Genomic DNA, 24,602 nt, shown 5'->3' on the forward strand with positions numbered 1-24,602 from the left:
GGATGTTTTCCACTTAAATCTGTGCAATGTCGCTGAAGTTCCTAATGCTTACAGTACAGTTGGCTTCAGGCGGTGCTCTGATGAGACACTTTAGCGCTTCTCGTTCTGCCTGGCTGCAGGGAAGTCTAACTAAGGCAGCTAGAAGTGTCTCCCCTGCTGTTTGCTCTTTTGCAGCCTCTCCTTCCACCTTTCTTTTCTTCCGCATCCTTACATCTGATCTTCCTCAAGCAATCTCCGCTCTAGCTTCTCTCCTCTCATAATCTCCTTTTACACTCCCTCTGTGGCCCATCTCCCTTCGCTCATCATCGCTCTCCCCTTCCTCCCCCTCCCCACCCTGTTTCTTGTGCGTGTTCCCCCTCCCTCTCCTTCCCGTCTCCCTCCTCAGTCTGTCTGTATTCCCTGACTCCCTGATCTGATTTACCACAATTGGGGACTTTGTGCCACAAATACGAGCGCGTGTTGAGAGATGGTGGGTGGGTGGGATGATGAGCGAAGTGTGTGTGGGCATGTGTGCGTAAGTGACTCCTCATTAGATGTTTTTTTTTTTTTTGTATTATTATTTTAAAGGTTGAGCGTGTGTGTCACCGAAGCTGTTGCGTGCGTCACCTGTGAAAAACGCAGCCGGTACATTGAGGAGTTTTTTTATCCTGCTGTCCTGCTGCAGCGAGGTTATGGTAACAAGACAAAGTCACGACAGCTTCTCCGGAGCTATAGCCGTTCAAAGTGAAACATGGCTCGTTGAGGTGGAGGCTTAGTCACAGGTGTTTTGGAACAGGTTTGTTCATGTGCTCCTGTTCTCCCTCGGGGAACAGATACAGGTGCGCCGTTTTCATCTGAAGCCTTTTAAAAGCTTAGCAGTGTGAAGGAAAACATTAAAAAGTATTCTTGTAGAAGCACCTACTGAAGTCATTCATACCGCTTAAACTTTGTTGCAACCACAAATTTCATTATTATTTAGATTTTACATCAGCACAAAGTGGTGCATGCTTGTGAAGTGGAAGAAAAATGGCAAACGGACTGGATGATAAATTGACCCGGAAATGTCAAGGTGTTGACACCATTTCAACTGACATCATAATCATGGCATAATAATGCAAGGACATCCAAATCAATAAACTGTAATTTCCTATGAACATTTAACACTTTAAATATCCCAAATAAATAAACAAAATAACTGAAGCAATTAGTGAAATGGATTATGAAATCTCAATAAAACAAAATTGTTTTATTTTGATTAAATATTAGGCTCAGACTGGGGAAACAGGCAAAACTGCCACGTAGGACTTTTGTGAAATTAAAAAGTGCAAACTAGCATTTTTCAAAATGGCGGCTAACTACACAAACAAGCATGCAAATGGAAATTATTGCCCTCTTCTTAATTTATCATGGAAATTATTGCCCTCTTCTTAATTTATCATGGAAATTATTGCCCTCTTCTTAATTTATCATGGAAATTATTGCCCTCTTCTTAATTTATCATGGAAATTATTGCCCTCTTCTTAATTTATCATGGAAATTATTGCCCTCTTCTTAATTTATCATGGACATTATTGCCCTCTTCTTAATTTATCATGCAGTTAGTTGATTTGTCGCTTTGATTAACGTCCATCTAAAGACTCTTCTTTGCGAAGCTCAGTCAGACTGGATGGTGAAAACCAAATATCACTTCTTAATGAAGATTTTCTGTTGTATTTAGATGTGAACTTTGACTAGACCATTCTAACACCATAGTCTAGTCTAAATCATTCCACTGTAACTCCAGATGTTGAGGATTGTAGGAAAGTGAAACACCACCCTTGTGTTTTGCTGTTTCTAGCAGGTTTTGTTTTAGGATTATTTAGCTCCAACGATCAGCATTAAGCACCTTGCCTGTCCCTTTTAAGAAAAGCTGACCCCATATCATGATGCTACCACCTCCCTGTTTCAGCATGTGGGTAGTGTATTAGGTTTTCTGCTATGCTTAGCATGTTGCTTTTAGAGCACCTTCTTCAATATGCAGAAAACATTAACGGGGACTACTTATTGTCTTCTTCCAACTATGGTTTTCTCTTTGTTATTTTTCCCATTTGTGGATTTCATGACTAACAATTATGTCAACAGATTTTCCCACCTGAGTTGCGTCTCTTTTCAGCTCCTCCAGAGTCACTGCAGGCCTGTTGGCTGCTTCTCTGCTCAACACAAAACTTTTCACCTGATTTCTCAAGAGTACATTTTTTTTCCAGAACCATAACAAGTAGATAATTTTGAAAAGCATAGCTTGTTAAGTGTCGTACATTCAGTGTATATTTTATGATTTAGATATTTGGATTTTACTACTAGGAAAACGATCAAACTTTTACAAAGAGAGGATGAAAACAGTTTATGGGTGGACGTTCCATATTTTGGAAAAAGAGCATATTGTTTATGCACTCATAACAAAGGAATAACTTGGATGATCCCTCATGGATGTTTATTTATTTTGCACAAAGACAATGTACAATAATTCATTAACCTTTTGAAAGGAGAGATTCATGGTGCCAAGTTACAGCAAAAAATGCTAATTTTCACCTGTATTCCCTTTAAAGGTTGATAATAATCAAATATGATTTAAGGGATTATGAAATGGTGAAAACCCAGTATGATAATTAATTACATTACATGTCCAATAATTCATTCTTCACATTTTACTAAAACCAAGCCAGCCAATCAAACTACGATCCTACAGAGAGTTCATAAAGCCACCGCTTTGCATTTATCAGTAATGAATGCAGATCTGAGTATATTATTAGTGATAAATTAATATGTGTTAGAAAACCTACTAAATTAACCTCAAGATTTAAAAGCACTATTTAGTTACATATCAGATTTTATCAAAAGTTTTTAGGAGCAGCTTTTGAGGTTGATGTTCATGTCTTGTTTTTTTTTTTTTTCGGAGTTTTTGCAGTGGTTTCAGTCTCTTTCCATGTTCAATTCTCTGTCAGACGTTCAGTGCTTGAGTTATTGTTTTATCATCTAATGTTTATTTTTATTTATTGAGTTATTTGTTTATTTCAAACAGGGTTTTAGAAACTAGAAAACAAGGAATCAGTAAGACAAGAAAAAACATCTGCGTATATAACCAAGAACAAAATAATTAGCTTATCGCTACTTTTCTGTTTGAAAAAGAGTTGGAAGAAATAAAGACTTCGCTCAATTAAACATCTCCCCAACTTTATCTCTAAACTGTCTGCTTTGTGTTGAGGCTTTAATACTGAAACCACATTACGTACAGAATGAGGCTGCAGTGGATTTTATTTGGGGTATTCACGTAAAGGGGGTTGATTTGTGAAAGCCACAAGTTTTTGTTTGTAAAATAGTTTCTTTACGATTAAGGTACACACTGCTCTTGGTGTATCAGATAAAAATAAAAATAAAACCCAGAGGTTTGAGGTTGTTATTGGACAAAATGTGGAAAAGGTCAAGGATTATGAATACTTCTGTAATACACGCTGCATGCTGCCTTCAGTCTTTGCGTTATCTCCCTCATTCATACACCTGCTGCTTGGAAGTTTGGACTCGTTATCAACACTGAAGGTACAAGGCTGTCATGTTTTTACACACCCTGGGAGTTTTATGTGGGCCAGTCTCGGGTCAGGCTTTAATGTGGGCCGATGAGGCTCATCTGCCTGTAAACTGCTCCCATAAAGTTCAGGAGGAATTGCTGCAGTTTGTGCTTCATCCGTGTCCTTGGCTGTGTTTTATGACAAAAGCTGCATGAATGCGGGCCTCTCCCTCCAGGGATTGCCCGTCCCATCAGAGCACACCCTCACATCAGCTTTCTCTCTCACGCCGACAAAAGGTGGATTCATAGGCAATTCCTGCTGTTACCAGCTGGATGTTTGCACTCGGTTTAATAAAAGACGGAGTTCATTCATCAGAGGAGATCGAGTCCACTGTGCAAAAGCTTTATTTCAATCCTAATGTCTTTGTACGCTGCCATAAAGAAACCAGCTGCTTTGTGTTGTTGATCCCTCTGGAGTTTCTTTTTCATCTATTTTCACATGAAAAGTTTGGATTTATGGGAGAAGCAATTTAAGAGAAAAATATTTCACATTTAATTTAGTGTTCCTGTATCCATCTGTCTGTCCGTCCATCCATTATCTGTCCTCTCTCCGTTTCTTCCTTGTTTCCTACCAGTCTATGTTTTTTTCAGGTTCCATATTTAAAGTCAAACCACAGTTTAAGTGTCTCTCATACATTCCTGGTAAACTTTTACATTTGTATCTGAAAACTGGGGCAAAATGGATCGAGAACTCTAAAGTTTTGAGTCAATTTGAGTCATTTTACCGAGTCAGAATAAAATGTAATTTGATGTGAAAAAAAAAACAGGAAACCTGAGAAATATTAGAAGAAACACAGCAAAGTCCAGACTTTAGATATGTATGATCCCTGTTGATCATCTACTGTGTGCCACGTTTTACCACCTGTGGGTAATAAAGTGCAACTCCTGCCTGTTAAACATTGTTAGCTTCGGTTCTTTTGTAATAATTCACCTAAACATGAACAAAATGCATTTCATTTTATCCAGATTGCTGGCAATAATGTCTCTTAGGATTCTTTGTGTGTAGACACAAACACAGCAAGACATTCGCCTGATTTGGAAACGGTCAGGTACTGACCAGATACTGAGCAGAAAATGAGTTAAAGCCTAAAGAAAGATCAAAAAGATGCACATCAAAATCTTTTTAAAGACAACACAAAGTCTGGCTCCTTCAAAGCAACCCTCAAAGACACTCATTTAGTTCCTTTATTTTTCTGCTGCAGAGCAAATCCAAAGGCCAGGACCTTTTTGATCAGATCATGTACCACATAGATCTGGTTGAGACGGATTATTTTGGACTGCAGTTCATGGACACAGATCAAGTTTCGGTGCGTAACGAGTTTCTCTCAATTAGTGTGGACCGCATGCTGATGTAACTCACTCTCACCTCATTTCTCTCCCCTCCAGCATTGGCTGGATATGTCCAAGTTTCTGAAGAAACAGATTCCTGGTAAGTTGTCAGTGGCTCTGTACGTCGATCTGGTTTGTGCAGGAAAATATGCAGCGTGTTGAGTGGGGAGCAGGTGGAGCATTATCTAATGTTGACTCGCTGATTAGCGCATGCATTTGGAAGCCGTACCTTGTTTGCTCTCCGGCTCTTAACGGGTGGGGGGATAAATGGAGTGGAGGGTGGATCTGCACCCTGACACAATCTGATGGTTGTTAACATAAAAATGGAGGCAGGAATAAAAGTAAGGCTGCAGATAAAAGTGAGGGAATACAGAGATCTGGTCTTGGGACAGTGATGGATGGGCTAGATGGGAAGACTTAAGAGGAAGGATAAGATTAAACGATGAGATAAAGTACAAGACGGTTTTGATTTGATTAGATTAATGTTGCTTGAATCACTGCTTCATCTGTCCCTGCACTTTCCCGTCTCTCTTTATTTCTTCTAGAAGGGCCGCCTTACCGACTCTTCTTCAGAGTGAAATTTTACTCTTCAGAGCCAAATAACCTACGAGAGGAATTCACACGGTAAAAATTCACACGCACTGACGGAGCTCTCTGGAGCAAGCCGTAAAGGTCCAAAGGGGATGTAGGGCTAATTAGTTTGCTGCTGTGGGCAGATACAAATCAGGGCCAAATGGACAGAGACTTGTTAAAGCAAATTATGTGTCAGAGTGGAGGAAAAAACCTTGATTGATTCATCTTCTTTTTACACCAACAGGTATCTTTTTGTGCTGCAGCTTCGACAGGACATTTTGTCTGGCAAGTAAGTTTCTTTTTCCAACACAGAGAAGAAGAAAGCTCCACGGTGCACAGATGACATTATTTAAACCTGTAACTTTTGATTAGTAAAGCACCAACAACTAAAGTAAATCCTAATAAATCCTTGCATTCAGGTGAATATTACTGTCTGAAATACAGCAGCTGCAGCTGAATGTTTATATGCCATAAACACAATAAAAGCTCAGTAAATTAGAATATAAGGTAAAAATGAATTTTTTTCAGTAATTCAAGCCAAAAAGTGAATCTCATATATAATATACATATATGTAGTTTGTATTACTGTTGTTTTTGATGATTGCATCTAATAAAAACCCAAATGTAGTTTCTCATTGCATACAACACATAAAAAGGGTTTTTGATACAGAAATGTTAAATTATTGCCAACACATTAATAGTGACGCCTGCTGACTTTATAATTGTTCAGCAGTCAATCATTGACAAGGAGGGTAAGCCACAATGCGTCACTGCTAAAGAAGCTGAATGTTCACATCATGCTGCATGGGAGCATATCAATGGAAAGTTTAGTGGAAGGAAAAAGGAGCGAGAAGGTGCATAAGCCATAAGAATAACTGCAGCTTTGAGAGGATTTTGTGATTTGTGGGAGATTCATTAGGAACACTGTGAAGTAGAATGAAAATTATATATATATATATTTTTTTATCCTTATTGTGTGTACATTTGTATTCAGCACTTCTGAGTCAGTACTTTGTAGAACCAGATTTCTGTTTCTAGCAGGTTTTCTGCCACTTTTGGCCTGTGCTTAGATTGCATGTAGGTCAAAAAGTCAAATCTTGGTACCATCTACCAGAACACCTTGTTGGGGAGATTTTAATAACCTAATCCTGCTTTGAACTAATCCAGCTCTCTAATAATTTGTGTGAAGTGTTCACACTGAACACTTCACACAGAACTGAGGTCAGTGTTGTCAGTGTGGATGACAACTGAGGCCACGTGTACAATATTATTTGGATACATAAATTACACACAGATGGACCTCATTCATTAATTGCTCAAATTCTAATGACAATTTATTTCATTGGAACATATTTTACGGGTATCAGAGTAGAGGGGTTGATGTGTTGGAATATGTATGCATGCCACACTTTTTTGATTTTTATTTTATAAGAAAAAACTTGAAACGTTTCCCTTCACATTACAACAGTCCTTTGATACTTTGTGTTGGTGTGGCTCATAAAATTCAAACCACATCCACTGAAGTTTGAGTTGACGTTTGTAGCAAATCAAAATGTGAAAACCTTCAAGGGGTGTGATTACATCTAAAATGTACTATGTGCTATATTTTTGCATATTCTGGGATTTGCTACATTGTTTCTTAATTCGATAATTTGGTTAGCTAAGCATAAAGCCTGAAACAGCTTATAAAGCCAACGTCCTTATAAGTCACTTTGAGCAACTTCCCTCCCCACAGCGGGGATGTCCCACCTCTAGCCCACAGGTCACCTCCACTACAGTTTTCTCAGTAGTGGTGGAGTCAGTACACCGACATCTGTTTCACACACACACAAGCCCGACCTGACTGTGCAAACACTCACTTCAGTGTGTCAGTGCTCCTATCTGGGCCACTCGTCCCCAGAGTCCAGCTCCATTATAAAAGCTCAAGATCAAGAACAGCAGAGGCTGCTTATTTTAGGAAAAGGGTTGCTCCTCTCCTCCTTGACACACTCACACTGTGTAGGGCATCCAGCCACTTTATGTCTCTCCAGCACATGACATCACTCCAGGGCAGTGCTGGTTCTTGCCTGAATGGCGTCCTGGGCAAACGCCTCGTTCTGGGCCCCCCTCACCCACCAATATGTACGGAAGAAATCCTCCCCACCGTTATTTTTTTCTTTGTTTTTATAAACAGATTAAAGGTTTCTCAAATATCATATCAAAATCAATCCAGCTTTAAATGATGCACTGATTTATATAATGAATATCTTAGTGATTACATAACGGATATGAATAAAACCCTATAAAGAGGACTCACATAACATCTGTCAATATTATTTCTCTCCAGAGCCTGTAAACAAATGTACTACTTTGTGCTAAGCTTAATTGTCCACTAACCGTTCACTCCATGTTTGTTCCTTTAGCCACATAACTATCTGCATAAAGTAGTATTAGTTTTCACGGGTAGTACCAGAGCAAAGTCGCAGTACTGTTACCTTCCTGAGCAAGTTGCTCTGCTGAAGCAAAAACAAAAATACTTTACAGCGCCAGCTGGGAAATAGCATAGCTGCACAACATTCCTAAGACTGCTAATGCTAACGCTCCAATAGCTAACGATAGCTACCAGAGCCGACTCTGGTGTAAATGTGGAAGCACCTCAAGCGCATGTGTGAAGCTCAAGGTTCAGGGTCCAAATCTGGCCCACCAGAACTTTTTGACACATAAATATAGCCTTCAAGAAAACAGTTTTGTGCCTACATATTATTTTATCATCCAACTCAAAGCAGTTTTTATCTGTGTTCTGCCAAATTACATTAATGTGAAAACAGTTAAATGTTGTTTAACCTATTTATTCATACTTTAGCAGTTTAATGGGTAGTTTTAATGATAAATGTTGCCACATTTATGATCTTGATGTGGCCTGAAATAAAGAGTGGTTTGACACCTCTGAGCTAAAGTCTTTCTCAGAATTTCCTCATTAGATATTTCCCCGGTGTATGCGACGTGACCCATTCTGCCACCCTGTGCAGTGAGCCATATTGTCAATATCAGCAGGGGCTGTACATTTGTTTTAATTTGTGTATTTTTCCTTTAATTTCAGATTAAAATGTCCATATGATGTGTCAGTGGAGCTGGCAGCATATTGTTTACAAAGTAAGTAAGGTTGTTCCAAATTTAGCTCTTCATCCCAAATGTCCATTTCTAATATTTATTAAAGTCATTTCAACACCTCCTAAGTCACTCATTTAAGTTTATTTCACAGGGGGGTTTTTTTATTGGTGATTATATTGTAAAATCTTCTCCTGGGCATTCATGCTTGGAGTAATGTCTGCTGAAAAAAAAGGCTCAATTTATGATTTTCAACCGCTTTCTTGCATTATTGATGTTGTCCCTCTGCAGATTTCCTCTAATCTTGTTTTACAAAGATTTCCTCAGATGCACCGACAAGGAGCATCAAGCGCGATAAATTCAGAGCAGCTTAGCCGTCTCAAAAAGTAATTATTTTGTTTACAAAGACAATCTAATTTACTGTTATGCAGCTTGCAGGAAGTTGCTGCAATGTAATTTTTGCAGAAGAATAAAAAATGGCGGAAGGTAGAAGAAAGGCAGCAGTTTTATTGCTTTTAACTCGTGTTCTTGTTTGTAAAAGATGAGCGATTTAACTTGAAATGATCGGATCTTTGGGAGATGCTTATGTTTTTCGTTCATCCACTCACAGGTGAGCTGGGCGACTGCGACCCCTTGGAGCACTCCCCGGAGCTGGTGTCGGAGTTTCGTTTCACTCCCAAGCAAAGCGAGGCCATGGAGGCAGACATCGTCAGCAGTTGGCTGGATCTCAGGTGGGGATGAAGAAACAAAGCAGCTAAATTGTTTTCCCTTGTTCTAAAACGGGACCTTTGTACACTAATACATTAACCTGGTAAAAACCTTGTCCTACATTTTGCTTTGTACAAAGATCTCAAGGCTCTTGGCTGTTGAGAAACCATTACTTCCTGGAGGCGTGGGCTCTGTTGCAGTTTACAATTTTACCCAATCGCTAACGTTTGTTCGTGGTGTATGTAATGCTGCAATTCAACGCTAAGAAGCTTCCCGGAAGTTGCCTGTGCTGTAAACAACTTTCCTGCACTGCGAGGAGAAAAGAGACGATCCAAACGAGGCATCTGTTAATGCGAATTTAATATTTGGAAACGTTGACAACACTGAATGGTTTTGTTCACTTCCTCCGCTGCTTTTGCTGAAACTACCGGCAACCAGCAATTCTAAAACAGCTCTGAAAATTGATGTCATCGTTTACGACTTCTCCTTCTGTTCGCTGATTGGCCTGGTCAAAAATCTACTGGAGATAATCCGAGTCAAAGGGAAAAAGTCCAGACTGCTGTAAATTAGATTTTTTTTTTTTTGAGCGGAGTTGCACAGGAAGGCAGTGGCCTGGCTAACTGGTCGCCAAAACCTTGTGCTGTGTCAAAGCAGCTTACTGGAGGGCGTCCAGCCACCGGCAACTTGACCCAGGCTTGCTTCTCTCCTGTGAGGTTCTAACAAGCAGAGCAGAATCTGGAGCAGAAAAGGGAGTTGTTCTGCTGCCACCTGTCAACACCGGCTTTTTTTTATTTTTTATTATTATTTTCACATCCGAAGGTTTCCAATTTCACCATCCCTCTTTGCTTGCTCCCTCTGCTTTGGCCTCTCTATCACTGGTCTGTGTAAAGGATTATGGGATTAATCTCTGAAGGGTCTTGATTGATTCTACGGAGTGTTTAACCCAGCTCTGCTCTGATTGCTCCCCTTTCAGATTAGATTGCATATATATGCTGTGGCTCACAGGGTCAACCTAGCCACAAACGAGGGGCAGGCTATGCTTAGAGTGAGATCAAAACGGATAGTTACAGACTGCGCACCTGATACGTTTCTTTTTGAGAGCGCATTGGGACTGTGACTGTATTATTTTTACTGTGAAAACTAATCTTGTGTTTTTCCTTCAGGGGACAGAGCCCGTCTCAAGCAGAGATTTCTTTTCTCAACAAATGCAAGTGGCTGGAACTTTATGGCGTAGATATGCACTTTGTCAAGGTGTGTGAGTTTACTGCACTTCCACAGGTGCAGCTCCAGTCAGAAGTTTACATACACTCATCATGCAGCTGTTTTTTTCTCCCTAGTGTTGTATGATGCAACAAAATACTGAAATTTATGCTAAAAACAAGAATTTTTGGCCTGGTCACAGTTTTTTATTATTATTATTGTGTAATTCAAACAAGGCCAAAAATACACTCAAAGCTTCAAATATATGGATACACTAATACTAATAACATCAGCAGGCTTCTAGTTTATACTGCAAAAACAAAAAATATTACCAAGAACCTTTGGTCTATTTATTGTGAAAATATTTTATTACACTTGAAATGAGACAAAGCTAACTCATAATTAAGTTTTTGACAAGATATAAAAGTTTATTTCAAGTAAATAATTCCTTAATATTGACAAAAAATACTTTTTCCATTGGCAGATTTTTCCACTATAACATGAGAAAAATGTCTTGTAATAAGTTAAATAATCTGCCAATGGAACCAGAACTTTTTCATCAATATTAAGGAATTATTGACTTAAAACAAGCTCCAATATGTTGCTGAAAAGTTACTTGTAACTTAGTTTTGTCTCATTTCAAGTGTACTAAGATATCTTCTCTAGAATCTAGAAAGAAATTACAAGATAAGGTTTTGTGTTTTTGCAGTGTAGATCTTGCTGCATATTTGACTCTCTTGGTAGAAAGTAAAAAAGTTTAATTAAATTAGTTGGCTTCCTGGAAAATATCCTGCTTTTAAGCACTGTCAACCCACTTCCTATTTTCAAAAGTTACAACTTTTGGAAGACATTTCCATTAGCTTAATGTCAACGGGAAGTTGTGCATCACGTTTTTGTTTTTATAAAATGTTGTTGTCTTACTACATCCACATACGTGCATGGATCAGATTAATCATAAACGTCTCAAAAATAATAAATATAATTGAATGTAAACTTCTGACTGGGACCAAATTATTTCCTTCATGTCATTGTGGAGATAAGAAACTAAATGTTCAGTTTTTTTTCTTCAGGGCAGAGATGGAGGAGAATATGCACTGGGTCTCACCCCGACTGGCATCTTAGTTTTTGAAGGCTCCAACAAAATTGGGCTTTTCTTTTGGTAAGCACACAAACAACTTTTTATGGTTCAAATAACAATAATAAGGCATTATGTACACTACCCACAGCAGCAAACACTTTTTAAACAAAGCTTACAGCTGTAGTGAAGCAATCAGGCTTCCTCACATTATTCATACTAAATCTGTTTCACTACACCGACTAGTTTGGTAAACTAGAGCTGAAACAATGCGGAGATAAAGTTACTTAAAGAAAAATGATCTATTTTTGTGGTCAGTTGTGTAATTTATGTAAAGACAAAAGCATTAATTTGTCTGCTTTCTTCTGGTTGTCATCTAAATGAATTTTCTTCCCATGGAAATAAAGTCAAACTTTACTTTAAGTTTGATAACTAAATCCACAAATACAGGAGAAAGACTTTTGACTTGACTTTCAGTGATTGTCAGTGAAAGCAAATAAGCATTAAAATTTGGGTCTTAATATAATTGATTATTAGTGTTTGTGAGTTGAACTGTCTAGTATAATTGATAATGAATTACATAATATAAGTGGATTTAAACGAGTGTTCACTTTTGCTTTTATTTGCACACATAGGCCCAAAATCACCAGGCTGGATTTCAAAAAGAGTCGCCTGACGTTGATGGTGGTGGAAGACGATGATCAGGTTGGTCTCCTTTAATATTCCTAAAACAAACCAGCTGTTGGCTCAAAATAAAAAGAAGACTAAAGTAACCTTTTCCCTGAAGGGTCGCGAGCAGGAGCACACCTTCATGTTCCAGCTGGCCAGCGCCAAGACCTGCAAACACCTGTGGAAGTGCGCAGTGGAGAGCCATGCCTTCTTCCGCCTGCGTCAGCCGACCGCCGGCAAGGCGAGCCGCAGCGACTTCACGCGGCTCGGCTCCCGCTTCAGATTCAGGTAGAGCACAGATTCGCTCCTGGCGGTTCCTCCCGGCGGAGCCGCCCCGCGGCCGGACGACGCGCTCAGGCCCGCCGGGGCTGTTGTGGTCAACACTTGCTGCCGGCATATGGGGGAAATTACGTGTCACATTAAACAGATCCTTTGTATCTATGGTTACCGAGTAGCTATGGTTACGTGCACCTGTTCCTATGGCGACTGAGACGTTCCCCTTGAATTGTTTGTTTTCTTGTGATTATTACCAGACAAATTCTCACACTTGAAGGGCACTTCCTGTCATTTGTTGGAGCGGGCAGATCAAAGCGCCGTGATAGCGCTCTGTTGTGGTTTGTGCACAAACACTAATGTTGCAGATGGTGGAAGTGCAAACAAGCACTTGAATACTGCTCTATGAGAGCTAATGTAATAGGCACACCTGGGTCACCTTCTGACTCTTTTGTATCCTCCTAAACTTATCTAAGAGGAAATAAATTCCTCTTCTACTTTGTTTTTTCTCCTTCACATAGCAGCTATGTTTGCCTTGCTTTGACTTGAGCCATCTTTAATTCACAAAGCCAAAGAAATGCTCATATTTATTCAGGCACACAGGATAATCACTTTACCAATGGTTACCTACATTTTTATTATATAAAAATAGCATTATTGGCCAACATTATGTGCACAAACGAGGAATGTGACTTGAGGTTTTAAGCACTCGCAGCATGGATACATAAGTTAAAATATTTAATGATAAAGAAACAGTTTGTACATGTATTTGCAGACATGGCTCAGTTGAGAGTAAACTAACTTCGTGTAGTATTTAGCTTGGCTGTAATGCTAGCTTTCACAGTAAATGGGAAGCATATGGAAATTCAGTTTTAGACTTGTTTTTGTTTCTATTCTCTTTTGTAACAGAGCCTCAGTGATGACTGTTTCTGTGGGCATCCGCTCTTATAAAAAATGTAGCTTTACCCATCAGCCTCCACTAAGGATATCTGGAGTCTGCACAGTTCCCATGCTAATGCTTTTAGGATCCTGTTGCTGAACTCCAGTCAGATCTTTTAAAGTACTTCCACAGAAATCAGTAATACAGATAGGTAATTACCATTTTCATCTACTAAACTTGTCTTTGTGCTCGTCTCAGTGGAAAGACGGAGTATCAGGCCACTCATGGAGGCAGACTGAGGAGAGCCAGCACTTTTGAAAGGAGGCCGAGCAAACGCTACCCCTCCCGCACACAGTCGCTGGGCAAAGGTGAGCCTTATCAGCACATAGGAAACATGGATGACTAACCGCACCTGTTTTGTCCTCTGCGCCCTCATGCTTTATCAAAAAGGTCACACGCCGTTTTGCCTAAATGGCTGAAATCTGCAGCATTGAGAGCCCTGAAAGAAAGGATAAAAAGCTCCAGCCTGGGAGGCAGCAGGGTCTCTTCAAGGCTTTCTCTTTAAGAATGACTAATATTATGTTTTGCTATGACAGGTTCAGCAGATTTAAGTACAGCGCCAGTCTGTTTTACATAAAGTGCTGCAAAATTCAAGGCTATAGGTTATTATCGTCTTTCTTCTCTGTGCTCTTAAAGCCCCCATAATTCCCACCTTCTGTGAGCTACGGTGGCCTAACGAGCCCAAAAGCCTAAAATATATGCTCACCTTATATGCTGGTGAGCTCATTCATAACTACGTACAGTACAGACCAAAAGTTTGGACACACCTTTCTAATTCAATGGGTTTTCTTTATTTTCTTGACTATTTATAAGTAAAGAAATCCCACTTATTAACCTGACAGGACACACCTATGAAGTGAAAACCATTTCAGGTGACTACCTCTTGAAGCTCATCAAGAAAATGCAGAGTGTGTGCAAAGCAGTAATCACAGCGAACGGTTGCTACTTTGAAGAAACTAGAATATAAGGGCTATATTCAGTTGTTTTACACTTTTTTGTTTAGTGCATATTTCCACATGTGTTATTCATAGTTTTGATGCCTTCAGTGTGAATCTACAATGTTAATAGTCATGAAAATAAAGGAAACTCATTGAATTAAAAGGTGTGTCCAAACTTTTGGTCTGTACTATATATCAGCATCCAAACATCTGAAAGATTTAGATTTACTAATCATAACGGTTATCATACAACCACAGACTTCTGTGCATTTTATTAAAGGGGACTTATTATTCAAATTTTGCATGTTTTTGTACTTCCATTTGGGTTTTAACTGTTTCTGAAAACAGCCCAAGCACATAAAAAAAAAACACCTAGACGTTTTTTGACAATAAGTTAAAGTGTCTTGGTGTCTGGAAAATGAGCCATTTCAAAAAACCTCCTGAACTTTGAGTCACAATCAATGGCCACTGACTGTGCCGTTACCTAGTAACCCCAGCCTGTCACCTAGCAACTTGGAGTTCCAATGGGAACTCCTGCATGTTGGATCAGCTGGTTTTACCACTGTATTAGCTGTACAATGGCTGCTGGAAAAAAACAGCAAGTGTCTTGTTACCATTCTTAAACAACTTTCTGCATTCCTGTTGGTTGGTTTCAAAGATGTACGGTTGTATAATTGTGAATATGTTTGTGGCCATTTTCACGTGAACGTGTAAATGTTTAGTTGGGGGGGCGTGGCCAGCTGTAGCTTATTTGGATTTAAAGTGACAAGAGGCCCTAAAACAGGTTGATCTGAAGAAGGTCAAAAGAGGCAGAACTGACCAGATGAAAATGTCATTAACTAAGAATGATTTTGTGCAAAAAATATAATTAACATGTTTTTATAGCCAATAAACCAATCCTAACATGTTCAAGGAAGTATAATAAGTCACCTTTATGACTGCATCTAAGAGACCAACAAAGAGTAGTGAACCACTGTCAGCTGGGGGACAATGCATTGTTTTGAGAGAAAAAATCTGAAAAGTGTGGTGTGCATTTGGTTTCCCTAGTATCAGAGTAGAGAGAGTATTTAAACAGTAAATTCAGTACAACCAGAAGTCTCCTGAAACAAGCTGTTCCATATGTCATCTGAAAATGAAAAGAAGGCCATGGTAGCTCTGGAGGAGCTGCAGAGATCTGTCAACATAGCAACTTTGACTCATACATTCCACAAATCTGGCATTTCTGTTGGAGAGAAAGCCACTTCTGAAAGAAAGTAACATTTAAAGTAACAACCCATGTTGGGGACATAGAAAGTGAGAAAAATGAAACTTTTTGGCCTACGTACCTGGCAGAAAATCAACACTGCATCATCATCCTGAACACCTGTGACTGACCAGACTAAAGAGGCTGAACTGACTCAAAAAAAAGGAACATGGAGATAAAGACTAAATAACAAACCTTAATTTCTGCTTTTTCCTTAATATGTCTCACTGTTGTATATTTTTTTCAGTTGCTATTTCCCCTGCAAAGCCTCTACATATCAGGTAAAACTCTCTGAAAAGCACACATACGCAGTGCACAAATCACATCACTGCCTTATCAGTCACTCTTGACCTTAACCCACATAAATGCCTTAACAAAAGCACCAAAGATTAGCCATCTGTGTAAAAGAATCAAAGATGTGGAGGCATTTGCTCCCATTTTTTATCACTGGTTTTTGTTCTCCATTCCAAACATTGAAATTGTGTTTTTGGTTCACTGTAAATGTATTATTTAGTTCCATCTGCTTCCACTGATTGTTGACATTCTTTTCCAGCTCGCATGCCAGCCCCAATCCCAGTCCACATGCGGTGAGTGACTGTAGATAACACTCATTAGCCACGTTTCCATTACAAATGTCCACAAATTTTCGTTTGTCTTCTGATTTATCTTCTGCCAAAACACATCTCGCAATTGCTGTGTTTGCATTAAATAAGAAAATTAACCCTTTCATGCTTAAGTTTTAAATCTCCACATGGATATTTTTTGCTTATTTTAATTGTACGCAGTTCTTTAAATGTCCTGTGATTAAATATATTTGCCCATTTATCCATAACAACTGGAACTTTCAATATCTAGCAAGTTATTTTCGCAATTTACCGTCCATTAAAAGAGCGCTCCTCAGATTAATATCACTTCCTGCCACGGCGGAGGTGAAATTACCGTAATAACCCGATATTTGGATATCGGCGCAACGTCTCCCCTTTCAGAAACCGTTGGATTTTTTCAGATAGCGCAAAGTGTGGCGGAATTACGGTACTGCAAATTTAGCTGGATCGTCGCCGTTCCGTTTTGTCTGGAAGGGTTAAAATAAAACCACATATGAATAACCTTGTTCACAATAAATCATTAAAAAACATGTTAGTGGAATGAGATATATTTCTAATATTGACCCAAAACAAAACAAAATTCTCTATATCCTTTCTACAAACTTTGTCTTCTAAAGGTATTTCAGTAAAGAACTAAAACATTCAAAAGTTTGTCCAAAATATTTTGTATATGTAATTGTTATTTATTATCTTGGAGTCTACATATTAATTCCCTTCTCTTAACTGAATGTTAGGAGCAGAACAGCGAAACATGTTGTTCTGTCTCTTCTTGAAAACAAAAATCATATTTTCCTGTTGGATGTTTTCCCATTTTAAATAAAGCACTATTTAACCTGTATGATCAAAACGTATTCTGGATATAATGGTTTCCCAGCAGTTGATCTTACTTGTGATGTGAAAAAAATGTTTTCACTCAGTTTTGTGAAATACATTTATTTCTATATAACTGAAAAACAACCTCATCCTGATTTTTATTAAAAAGAGTGAGCTTTTTCAAAATTGCCGCATTTCTATTAAGTAAATTTATTTTCATAAATTCAGTGTGCTCAACTTTATGGTGAATGCGCTGAAAAAAATGAACTCCGGGGGTTTATTACATTAACAGAAGAATATCATGCACTTTTAACTAAATAGTTTCATGTTTCAAACAAAAACGTGATAAAATCATGTTGGATAAACAAGAAATTCAACAACTTAACGTTTATGAAATGTAATCATGTTGAGATAACATAATTTATTATAGACAGATTAATCTCCCTCTCAGGAGGGTCTAGCGAGATTATGGAAGATCACGCGACATAACTGTTTTGCGCCTGGGAAAACTTCAAAGCGGTTTTAGTTACACATTAAACTATAGATATTTGTTTTTCTGTGCTGGGCACTATTGGTATTTAAGAACTGCACTGTAACAAATGGCTGTAAAAACTACAGCATGAAAATACAGTAAGGTGGCTGGGTTTTGAAAATATGGGTGTTATAACTTATGTTATTAATAACCATAATAACATAAGTTGTGCCAACACAATTGCTTTACATTTTAATAACCTTAATAAATTAAGTTGACCTAACTTTAAATAGGAGTAACAGAATCACATGGTGCTGAAATTAAGCAAAGTAATCAGGTGGAAATCCTTTCCATAATTTTTTTATGTTCATCCAAAGAGTTATTTTTTTCAGTGTGGGAATGCAGCTGGTCTCACACACAGACACAGAAATGCAGCAGCAACCAGTCTGGCTTACAGAGATCTTTAATTTCAGCTTCTCCATGATCCTCTTCAGTACCAACACAACATTCCTATCGGTCACGAGCCTTGGCATCCGCCCCACACGGCTCTTACGCCCCCGGTGTACCTGCAGCCCTCCGGTCACACGCCGTCTCACAGGTAAGTCAAACTGCATGCACCCTGGCTCCGTCGTCTTTGTTTTCCACGTCACTCACACGCCTCCACTTGTCTTGATCGTGGTCTCCACCATCTGTTGTGCTCAGGCCTTCCTTTGAGGCTGCGAGTCCGTTGTACAGTCATCCTCCTGCCTCTGAACGAACCGTCTCCGTCCTCAAAGGATCCCTCAGTGTGGTTCACAGGGACAAGGTCATGACCGCCCTTTGACCTTTCTCAAACCCCGGAGTCGGTTTCAGACACAGACTGTCGCCCCAAAGGAAGGAAGCTCTGCCGATGACCTTCCATCTTCATTTTCATCACCAGTTTCGTCTTCATCTGTCACTCCAACTCCAGTGTCGGCGTCATTCTGCTTCTATGTGCCGAAAAGATCCTTATAGCACGACTGTGGGGCTTTAAACATCCAAAAAGGGCAGAATAGGGGCCAAAGTATCGTGCCAGGTGAAATGGACCAGAACTTGTTCAGGGATTTTAGTTCTTGTAATTTTTCCTGCCGATATTTCTGACTTATCAACATCATTCATCGTTTTGCAACACCTGTATTCGACTCATTCTGAGGCTCATAATGCATCGTAAACATTCACTCACTGAAGACATTTTAGATGCAGTTTAGGTCAGAAGTTTACATACACTCATTCAGTTTTTACAGACTTATTTGAAACCTTGTTCTTCCAGGGTGAAATGGTTGCAAATAAGCTCCAATCACTTAGAAATAACACCTCCACTAATGTGTGGTTAGTTGTTAAACAGTTCAAACGGATGGTCTTGGATTCTGTGAGTTTTATTTGCTCTGAAAAACTTCAGCTTGTGTAAATCTACAACATGAGTGGTTAGTTCGACTTATTGTGTCAAACTAATCATTTCATGCTAATAAAAAGAAACCACTGCAGCTAACCCTGAAATTATTCAGATTTCTCCTGGCAGGTGTAAAGTACATTTTTAATTTTACCGAAAGAAATTTTCAGACTGGAAGGAATATTAATATTTTGAAGTCGTCCAGATGAAGCCTTAAATAAAGTTGGACGAATCTGTAGAGGAGCTAAAGATGTCTAATTGAAAACATGTCCACTGATTATTAAAAAGAGTATAAATAATATATAATGCAATTTTTTTTATACTCCTTTTACATTTTGTTGTTATTTTTTAGGAGATTAAAAATCATGAATAATTCTGGCCTTAGCTGTAGCCGCTAACATTAGGCCTGTGTGGATCAGAAAAAATAAAATCTGTGTAAAATAAACTTTGTCTAAACCAATTGTTTGTTTGTTTTTAGAAACATTAAAAATATTTAATGTAAAATCATTTCACCCTGAAAAAATAACAGTTAAAAAAAAAGTCATAAACAATAATTTATGTTCATGCGTTTATGTAAACTTCTTGCTGGAGCCGTGGGCTTTTTGGGTGAATTACATTTTACTCAGATTGGTCGCCTGTAATGTCTGTGGAAAAACGATAAATGGGAATATACAGTCAAAACACTTAACAGTTTGTGGCTGATTTTAAATACTTTTACTGGTTAGCAGTGAAAAAGTATATCTAACGATATCAGAGCCAAATCAGCGGCCTCCAACTGATATCAAGTCATTTATTTTGACTTTCTGATTCAGAATAACCTTTCAACTTGTGTCTCTGTCCACTTATTTAAAGATACGGTAGAGGAGAGAACAGATTTTCCACTTGAACATAGTTCAGATTGGGGTGTTTTTATTGCAGTGTGTGTAAATGCCTTACTTCCAATCAAGGTTTTAGTCTCTGGCATGTTTACTTCAGAATATTAAATATGCTTTAATCATTGTCTTTTGTTCCTAGTCTTATAAAAATTGTGACAGCTATGTATAGTTGCCTAAATTAATCAGAAGTAAAATGATATCAGTGCTGAGTGGAGGTAATTGGGAGCAGGTGAAAGGGAGCCTGTAGTCTTTGCTGCTTTAGAGGTTGAGCTACTGAATGTATTGTGTGAAATAGAAGTAGGCCTCTGCATATGAGAACTTAAATAAACATTATATGTTTATTTAAACATATAATGTTTAAATAAACATTATGTTAATGTTATTTCAGGTCATGGATTTGTGAAATCAACCAAATGTTTACAATAAGTGTTGTTCTGCTGTTGGTTTGTGTTTGTTTCTTTGTTGTTGTTTTTTTCCCCTTCATGTTTACTTGAATCACCTTTGACCTTTAGGAATGTTGCCATATTGCTTCTAAGACAAATAAACAAGTTATAACAAGTTAACAAAAACCCTTTCTGTGGTGCTTTATGTTATGGGCAACACGTCCAACAGCTTCACATAAAAACGGACGAAACAGCATAATGTCAAAACGTTTTGAACTGAACTAAATTGAATATAATATATATTCAATTTAGTTCATTATTATATGGATGTTTCAACAGGATCATATGTTGATAAAGTGAGGAAAATGACCATGAAATTTATTTCATCAGAAGAGTTTTATTGAAACATACGTTATTATACTTACATGTTATATGCAGGACTACTGACAACATATCTCTTGTTTTCTACATTTAGCTTCCAAATAGCCAGACTTACTTGCAATTTCTAAAAATGATCTTCATCCCTATATTTAGTGGCTTTTTGAAAAGTTGTATTTGACTGACAGGTTTTTAGAAGATCCCAGGAAAGTCTGGATCAGGGCTGACAAACTCTATGTTTTAGGCCAAACATCATGAATGCTCTCAAAGGGCTGGTTGTGCCAAAATGTTTTGATAAAACCTGTTCATAAACCATTAAAATATAATGAATTCTTTAAACTAAATTTTGTTATTGAACATCTTTTCAGTGATTCTTTTTGTGATTTTTTTTTTGCAATAAAAATCAACGTGTTTGTGGTACTAATCTGGAAATATTTGCGATATTTGCTCTTGTTTTTGACGGTAAATGCGACATTATTAGCCGCTGTTTAAATTATGGACTATAATCTGACATCAGTTAAGGTTGAGACAGCTGTTTAGTACAAGTAAGAAAGTATTTGACAATTTTTGAAAAAAATCTGCAATAAACTCCTAATTATGTAGTATTGCAAAAAATGCGGTAATTTGTTGATTTTGCGTGAATTTCCACAATAATTCTCAAGAAACTGGAGAGACTAATTGATATAATTGTGCAGTAAACAGATAAAAACTGCATTGATTTGATTGATAACATTATATTTAAGCACACTTAGTGTTTAGTCTACAATTTAGAGGGCCACATAAAAAGCTGTCATGGGCCGGATTCGGCCCACAGACCTTGAGTTTGACACGTGTTCTAGATAATTGGAGGCAAATAGTTAAGACATTAGGGGTAATTTAACATTTTTGTATAGCCTCAAAACTGCCTATAATGAAGCATCATTTTGATGCCCACAGCGCAGGGTTATGATGGCTCCCACCTTTAGGCAATTTAGCATCTTTAAATAACCTCAGATGTATATTTCTGGATTATATCTGCTCACCATTGTATTATGGTTTAGCCACATAGCGTAGTTGTTTTGTTTATTAATCCGCTTCATTGGAAATGTTGCTCTAAAGCCACTGAATAAAGACATGAGAATGACTGCGGTTAAAACGACGGACGTTTATTTCCACTTTTCCAGATTAAAGTGTTTAGGAGGCTTGTTGTTTAGGGAGTTGTTGTGACTGCGTGTGTCATCCTCAGCTTCCCGCTGAGCAGTTCTGCTTCAGACCATCAGTACAGCTCATCAGAGAATGAAAATTCGTATTCTGGCAAGACTCACCATCGTCACCGCCGCCACACACACAGCCAAGACACACTCTGCCACACACACACCAAGAACAGTGAGTATCCTCCGCCTTTAAAGATAAATCTGTCAAAAGACTTGGCTTGCTGTTGGTTTTTTTGTTTCTTATAGATGCTGCTTTTAAACATGTTACTCTACATGCATATTTCTGTTCATGTAATGGATAAAAAAAATTTTGTTTGATGCATATATGAGTTTTTGCCATCTAAGATTTACTAACTTTAATGTTTTAGAGATCACGTACTACAGTGCATCGCTTCACATTTTGTCACGTTACAACAGCAAATTTTAATATATTTTTTTAAAGATTTTTTTGTGATCCACCAACACAAAGTAGTACATAAGTGAGACGGTATTTGTAAATAGTCGGTTGCGGTTTGTCTCTTCCAAATTTTATGAGAATATTTTGATGAATATTCTTTGCAAAATAGTCGTAACTCAGTGAGACTGGTTTATTTTCAAATCATGCTGCAAAATCTCAATTGTATTTAGGTCTGAGGACTTTGACTAGGCCACTCAGAAGGTAGGTGAAAACATTAGATTCTATTTAGGAAAGTAAAAGGCACCAAATACATGTTTTCAATTTATTAATCATGTAAATAATCATTTTTCCTCACTGATTTGAGCTGATTTTTGTTGGTCAATCACATAGCATCTCAATGAACTACATTGAAGTTTGCGGTTGTAATGAGACATGACCTGAAACATTGTGCAGGACACTGAGAAGCACATTCATCCACTGTGTTCTTCTGTTTTAAATAGGGATAAACTCTAAATATGAATGAAACGTTTATGAGATAAAGAAAATATTGCCTATTTAAGGTTTTATCTTCACCTTTTGAGTGCATGAAGAAAAGAAATGTTGGAGACTCGACGACTAAGCTCTTTTGTGCAAATGCAAATGATTAAAATCTTTTGCTTTGTTTCTTGAAATATATTTAACTGTGCTGTTTAAGTTAGTGAATTAAGTACATAAATATGTACTGCCAGGTTCCAAACAAACCTTGTATGTTTTAGAACGTCGAGCTCCGCCCTGCCCTGCAGATGGCATGGACATCTCTCAGTCGCTGCTCAAAGCTCTGGAGACGGACAGGGATTCTCCTCCCTGGCCTTCGCTGCACATAAACATCGACAACAAGGTGGGCAAGACACATTTTCACACAATGCACTTCAAAAACACAAAATCTGACCAGGTATTTTTGTCTATTTTTAATGCAAATATCTTAAGACATTTGAAATAACATAAAATTAACACACAAGTAACTTTTCAGCAAGATAATGGAGCTTGTTAATACTGGTGAAAAAATAATACAGGGTGGGCCATAAGTTTCCATACATAGAAAAAAATAAACATTTTATATTGGACAGCCATTTTTATTTTTGTGGGATTCTCTGTAATCGCTGCACGTCTTGGACCACTTCGTGGTTGATCTGCCACATTTCCAGTTTTCTGAAACTTGCTAATAAGTTTTGCCACAGTTTCATGTGTGACGCTTGTTCCATGTTTTCTGTTAAAGTTTTGTGCAGCCTTGCATGCGACTGCTTCCCGATCCAGCCATCAGTATAATTTAAATACTTTTCTCTTTTGTCAAATGCATCTTCTTGGGTATCTGAAATATAGAAGAAAAATTTATTTTACATTCTTACTTACTTACATACTGATTGGCCCACCCTGCAATTCCACTAACAAATGAATTCACTTCTACAAAAATGTTTTTCCCATGTCTTAAGTGAAATAATTATTGACTTAAAACAAGCTCCTATATTTTATATTTTGCTGAAAAGTTACTTTTAAGTCACTTTGGCCTTATTTCAACTGTAATAAGATATTTTCTCTAGATTCACAGATAAATACTTTGTAATATTTTGTGTTTTTGCAATATGTGCTCCAGTTCTGCTTGTTACCTCTGAGGTCTCCTCATGTTTCTCCTTCTGCTGGCAGGGAGAAGAGAAACAACTATCGGAAAAGTCTCTGCACCCTCCTGCTTCCCCAGTGATGCTCCCAGATCATCTCAAATGTAACATCCTCAAAGCCCAGATGGAGGCAGCTTTCAGGGTATGAGATCTAACACAGATTAGACATCTAGCCTCCACTTTGGCAGCTTAACTCAGAATATTACTTCTTCTCTCATGCACAATGAAGAAGGATGCTCCTCCGACACCCAGAGGGAGAAGCTCAAATGACACCAGCAGTGACAGGTTGGGATCTTGCCCATTCCTTTCTGTGTTTGTACCTCGATCTGCAGGTTGTGATTTAATTTCCTGTCCCCTCGCTCTGCTCTCCAGGTGTCAGAGTTCATCCCAAGACTCAGCAGCTTCCAGCGTGACAGCTGAGAAGACGCCCCGCAGGCAGGATCGTAGTTTCACCCCAGAGAAGTTGCAGACCAAGGGCAACCCGAGCTCCAACCGGAGGAAACGTCTGGTCCGACAGTTCAGCTTGTGAGCAAACGTCAGCCAGCTAGCAATGTTTTCTCAGATGAATGGTACTTGAAGCGAAAACTCCTCCCTGTAAGGCATGCAAGTCATCCTGTCTGATCCTCAACAGCAACCACGAAGACGAAGATAATCTCCCAGAAGCGCTTGCAGCCATTTCCTCTCAGAGCGCAGGAAAGTCAGGGTCCAGCAGTTCCCTGGACAAACAGATTCAACCATCCATCTACCCGCAGGTAACTCAGCTTATAACAGCATACGGACCCCTTGGAGCTGCAGTATGTGAGGTTTACAA

The 24,602-nt window shown here is 38.4% G+C and overlaps 1 protein-coding gene across 4 annotated transcripts in view; it reads left to right on the forward strand.

Annotated features, from left to right (window-relative positions):
• Positions 1-24,602, forward strand: part of epb41l4b (erythrocyte membrane protein band 4.1 like 4B) — a 29,758-nt gene that overhangs the window by 2,173 nt on the left and 2,983 nt on the right. For 2 of the 4 annotated variants that reach the window (XM_032559208.1, XM_032559211.1), the window contains exons 2-21: positions 4,783-4,887; positions 4,967-5,009; positions 5,455-5,533; positions 5,727-5,771; positions 8,562-8,614; positions 9,180-9,300; positions 10,441-10,528; positions 11,548-11,636; positions 12,188-12,257; positions 12,340-12,509; positions 13,633-13,742; positions 15,863-15,896; positions 16,169-16,202; positions 17,979-18,103; positions 21,775-21,914; positions 22,895-23,016; positions 23,820-23,933; positions 24,021-24,076; positions 24,164-24,316; positions 24,423-24,543. In XM_032559208.1, the coding sequence (XP_032415099.1) occupies positions 4,783-4,887; positions 4,967-5,009; positions 5,455-5,533; positions 5,727-5,771; positions 8,562-8,614; positions 9,180-9,300; positions 10,441-10,528; positions 11,548-11,636; positions 12,188-12,257; positions 12,340-12,509; positions 13,633-13,742; positions 15,863-15,896; positions 16,169-16,202; positions 17,979-18,103; positions 21,775-21,914; positions 22,895-23,016; positions 23,820-23,933; positions 24,021-24,076; positions 24,164-24,316; positions 24,423-24,543 (1,872 nt within the window). The remainder of the gene's footprint in view (positions 1-4,782; positions 4,888-4,966; positions 5,010-5,454; positions 5,534-5,726; positions 5,772-8,561; positions 8,615-9,179; positions 9,301-10,440; positions 10,529-11,547; positions 11,637-12,187; positions 12,258-12,339; positions 12,510-13,632; positions 13,743-15,862; positions 15,897-16,168; positions 16,203-17,978; positions 18,104-21,774; positions 21,915-22,894; positions 23,017-23,819; positions 23,934-24,020; positions 24,077-24,163; positions 24,317-24,422; positions 24,544-24,602) is intronic. The other 2 variants (XM_032559210.1, XM_032559209.1) reach the window with 2 other exon arrangements.

The sequence above is a fragment of the Xiphophorus hellerii genome, chromosome 3 (assembly GCF_003331165.1).
Source record: "Xiphophorus hellerii strain 12219 chromosome 3, Xiphophorus_hellerii-4.1, whole genome shotgun sequence".
Classification (NCBI taxonomy): domain Eukaryota; kingdom Metazoa; phylum Chordata; class Actinopteri; order Cyprinodontiformes; family Poeciliidae; genus Xiphophorus; species Xiphophorus hellerii.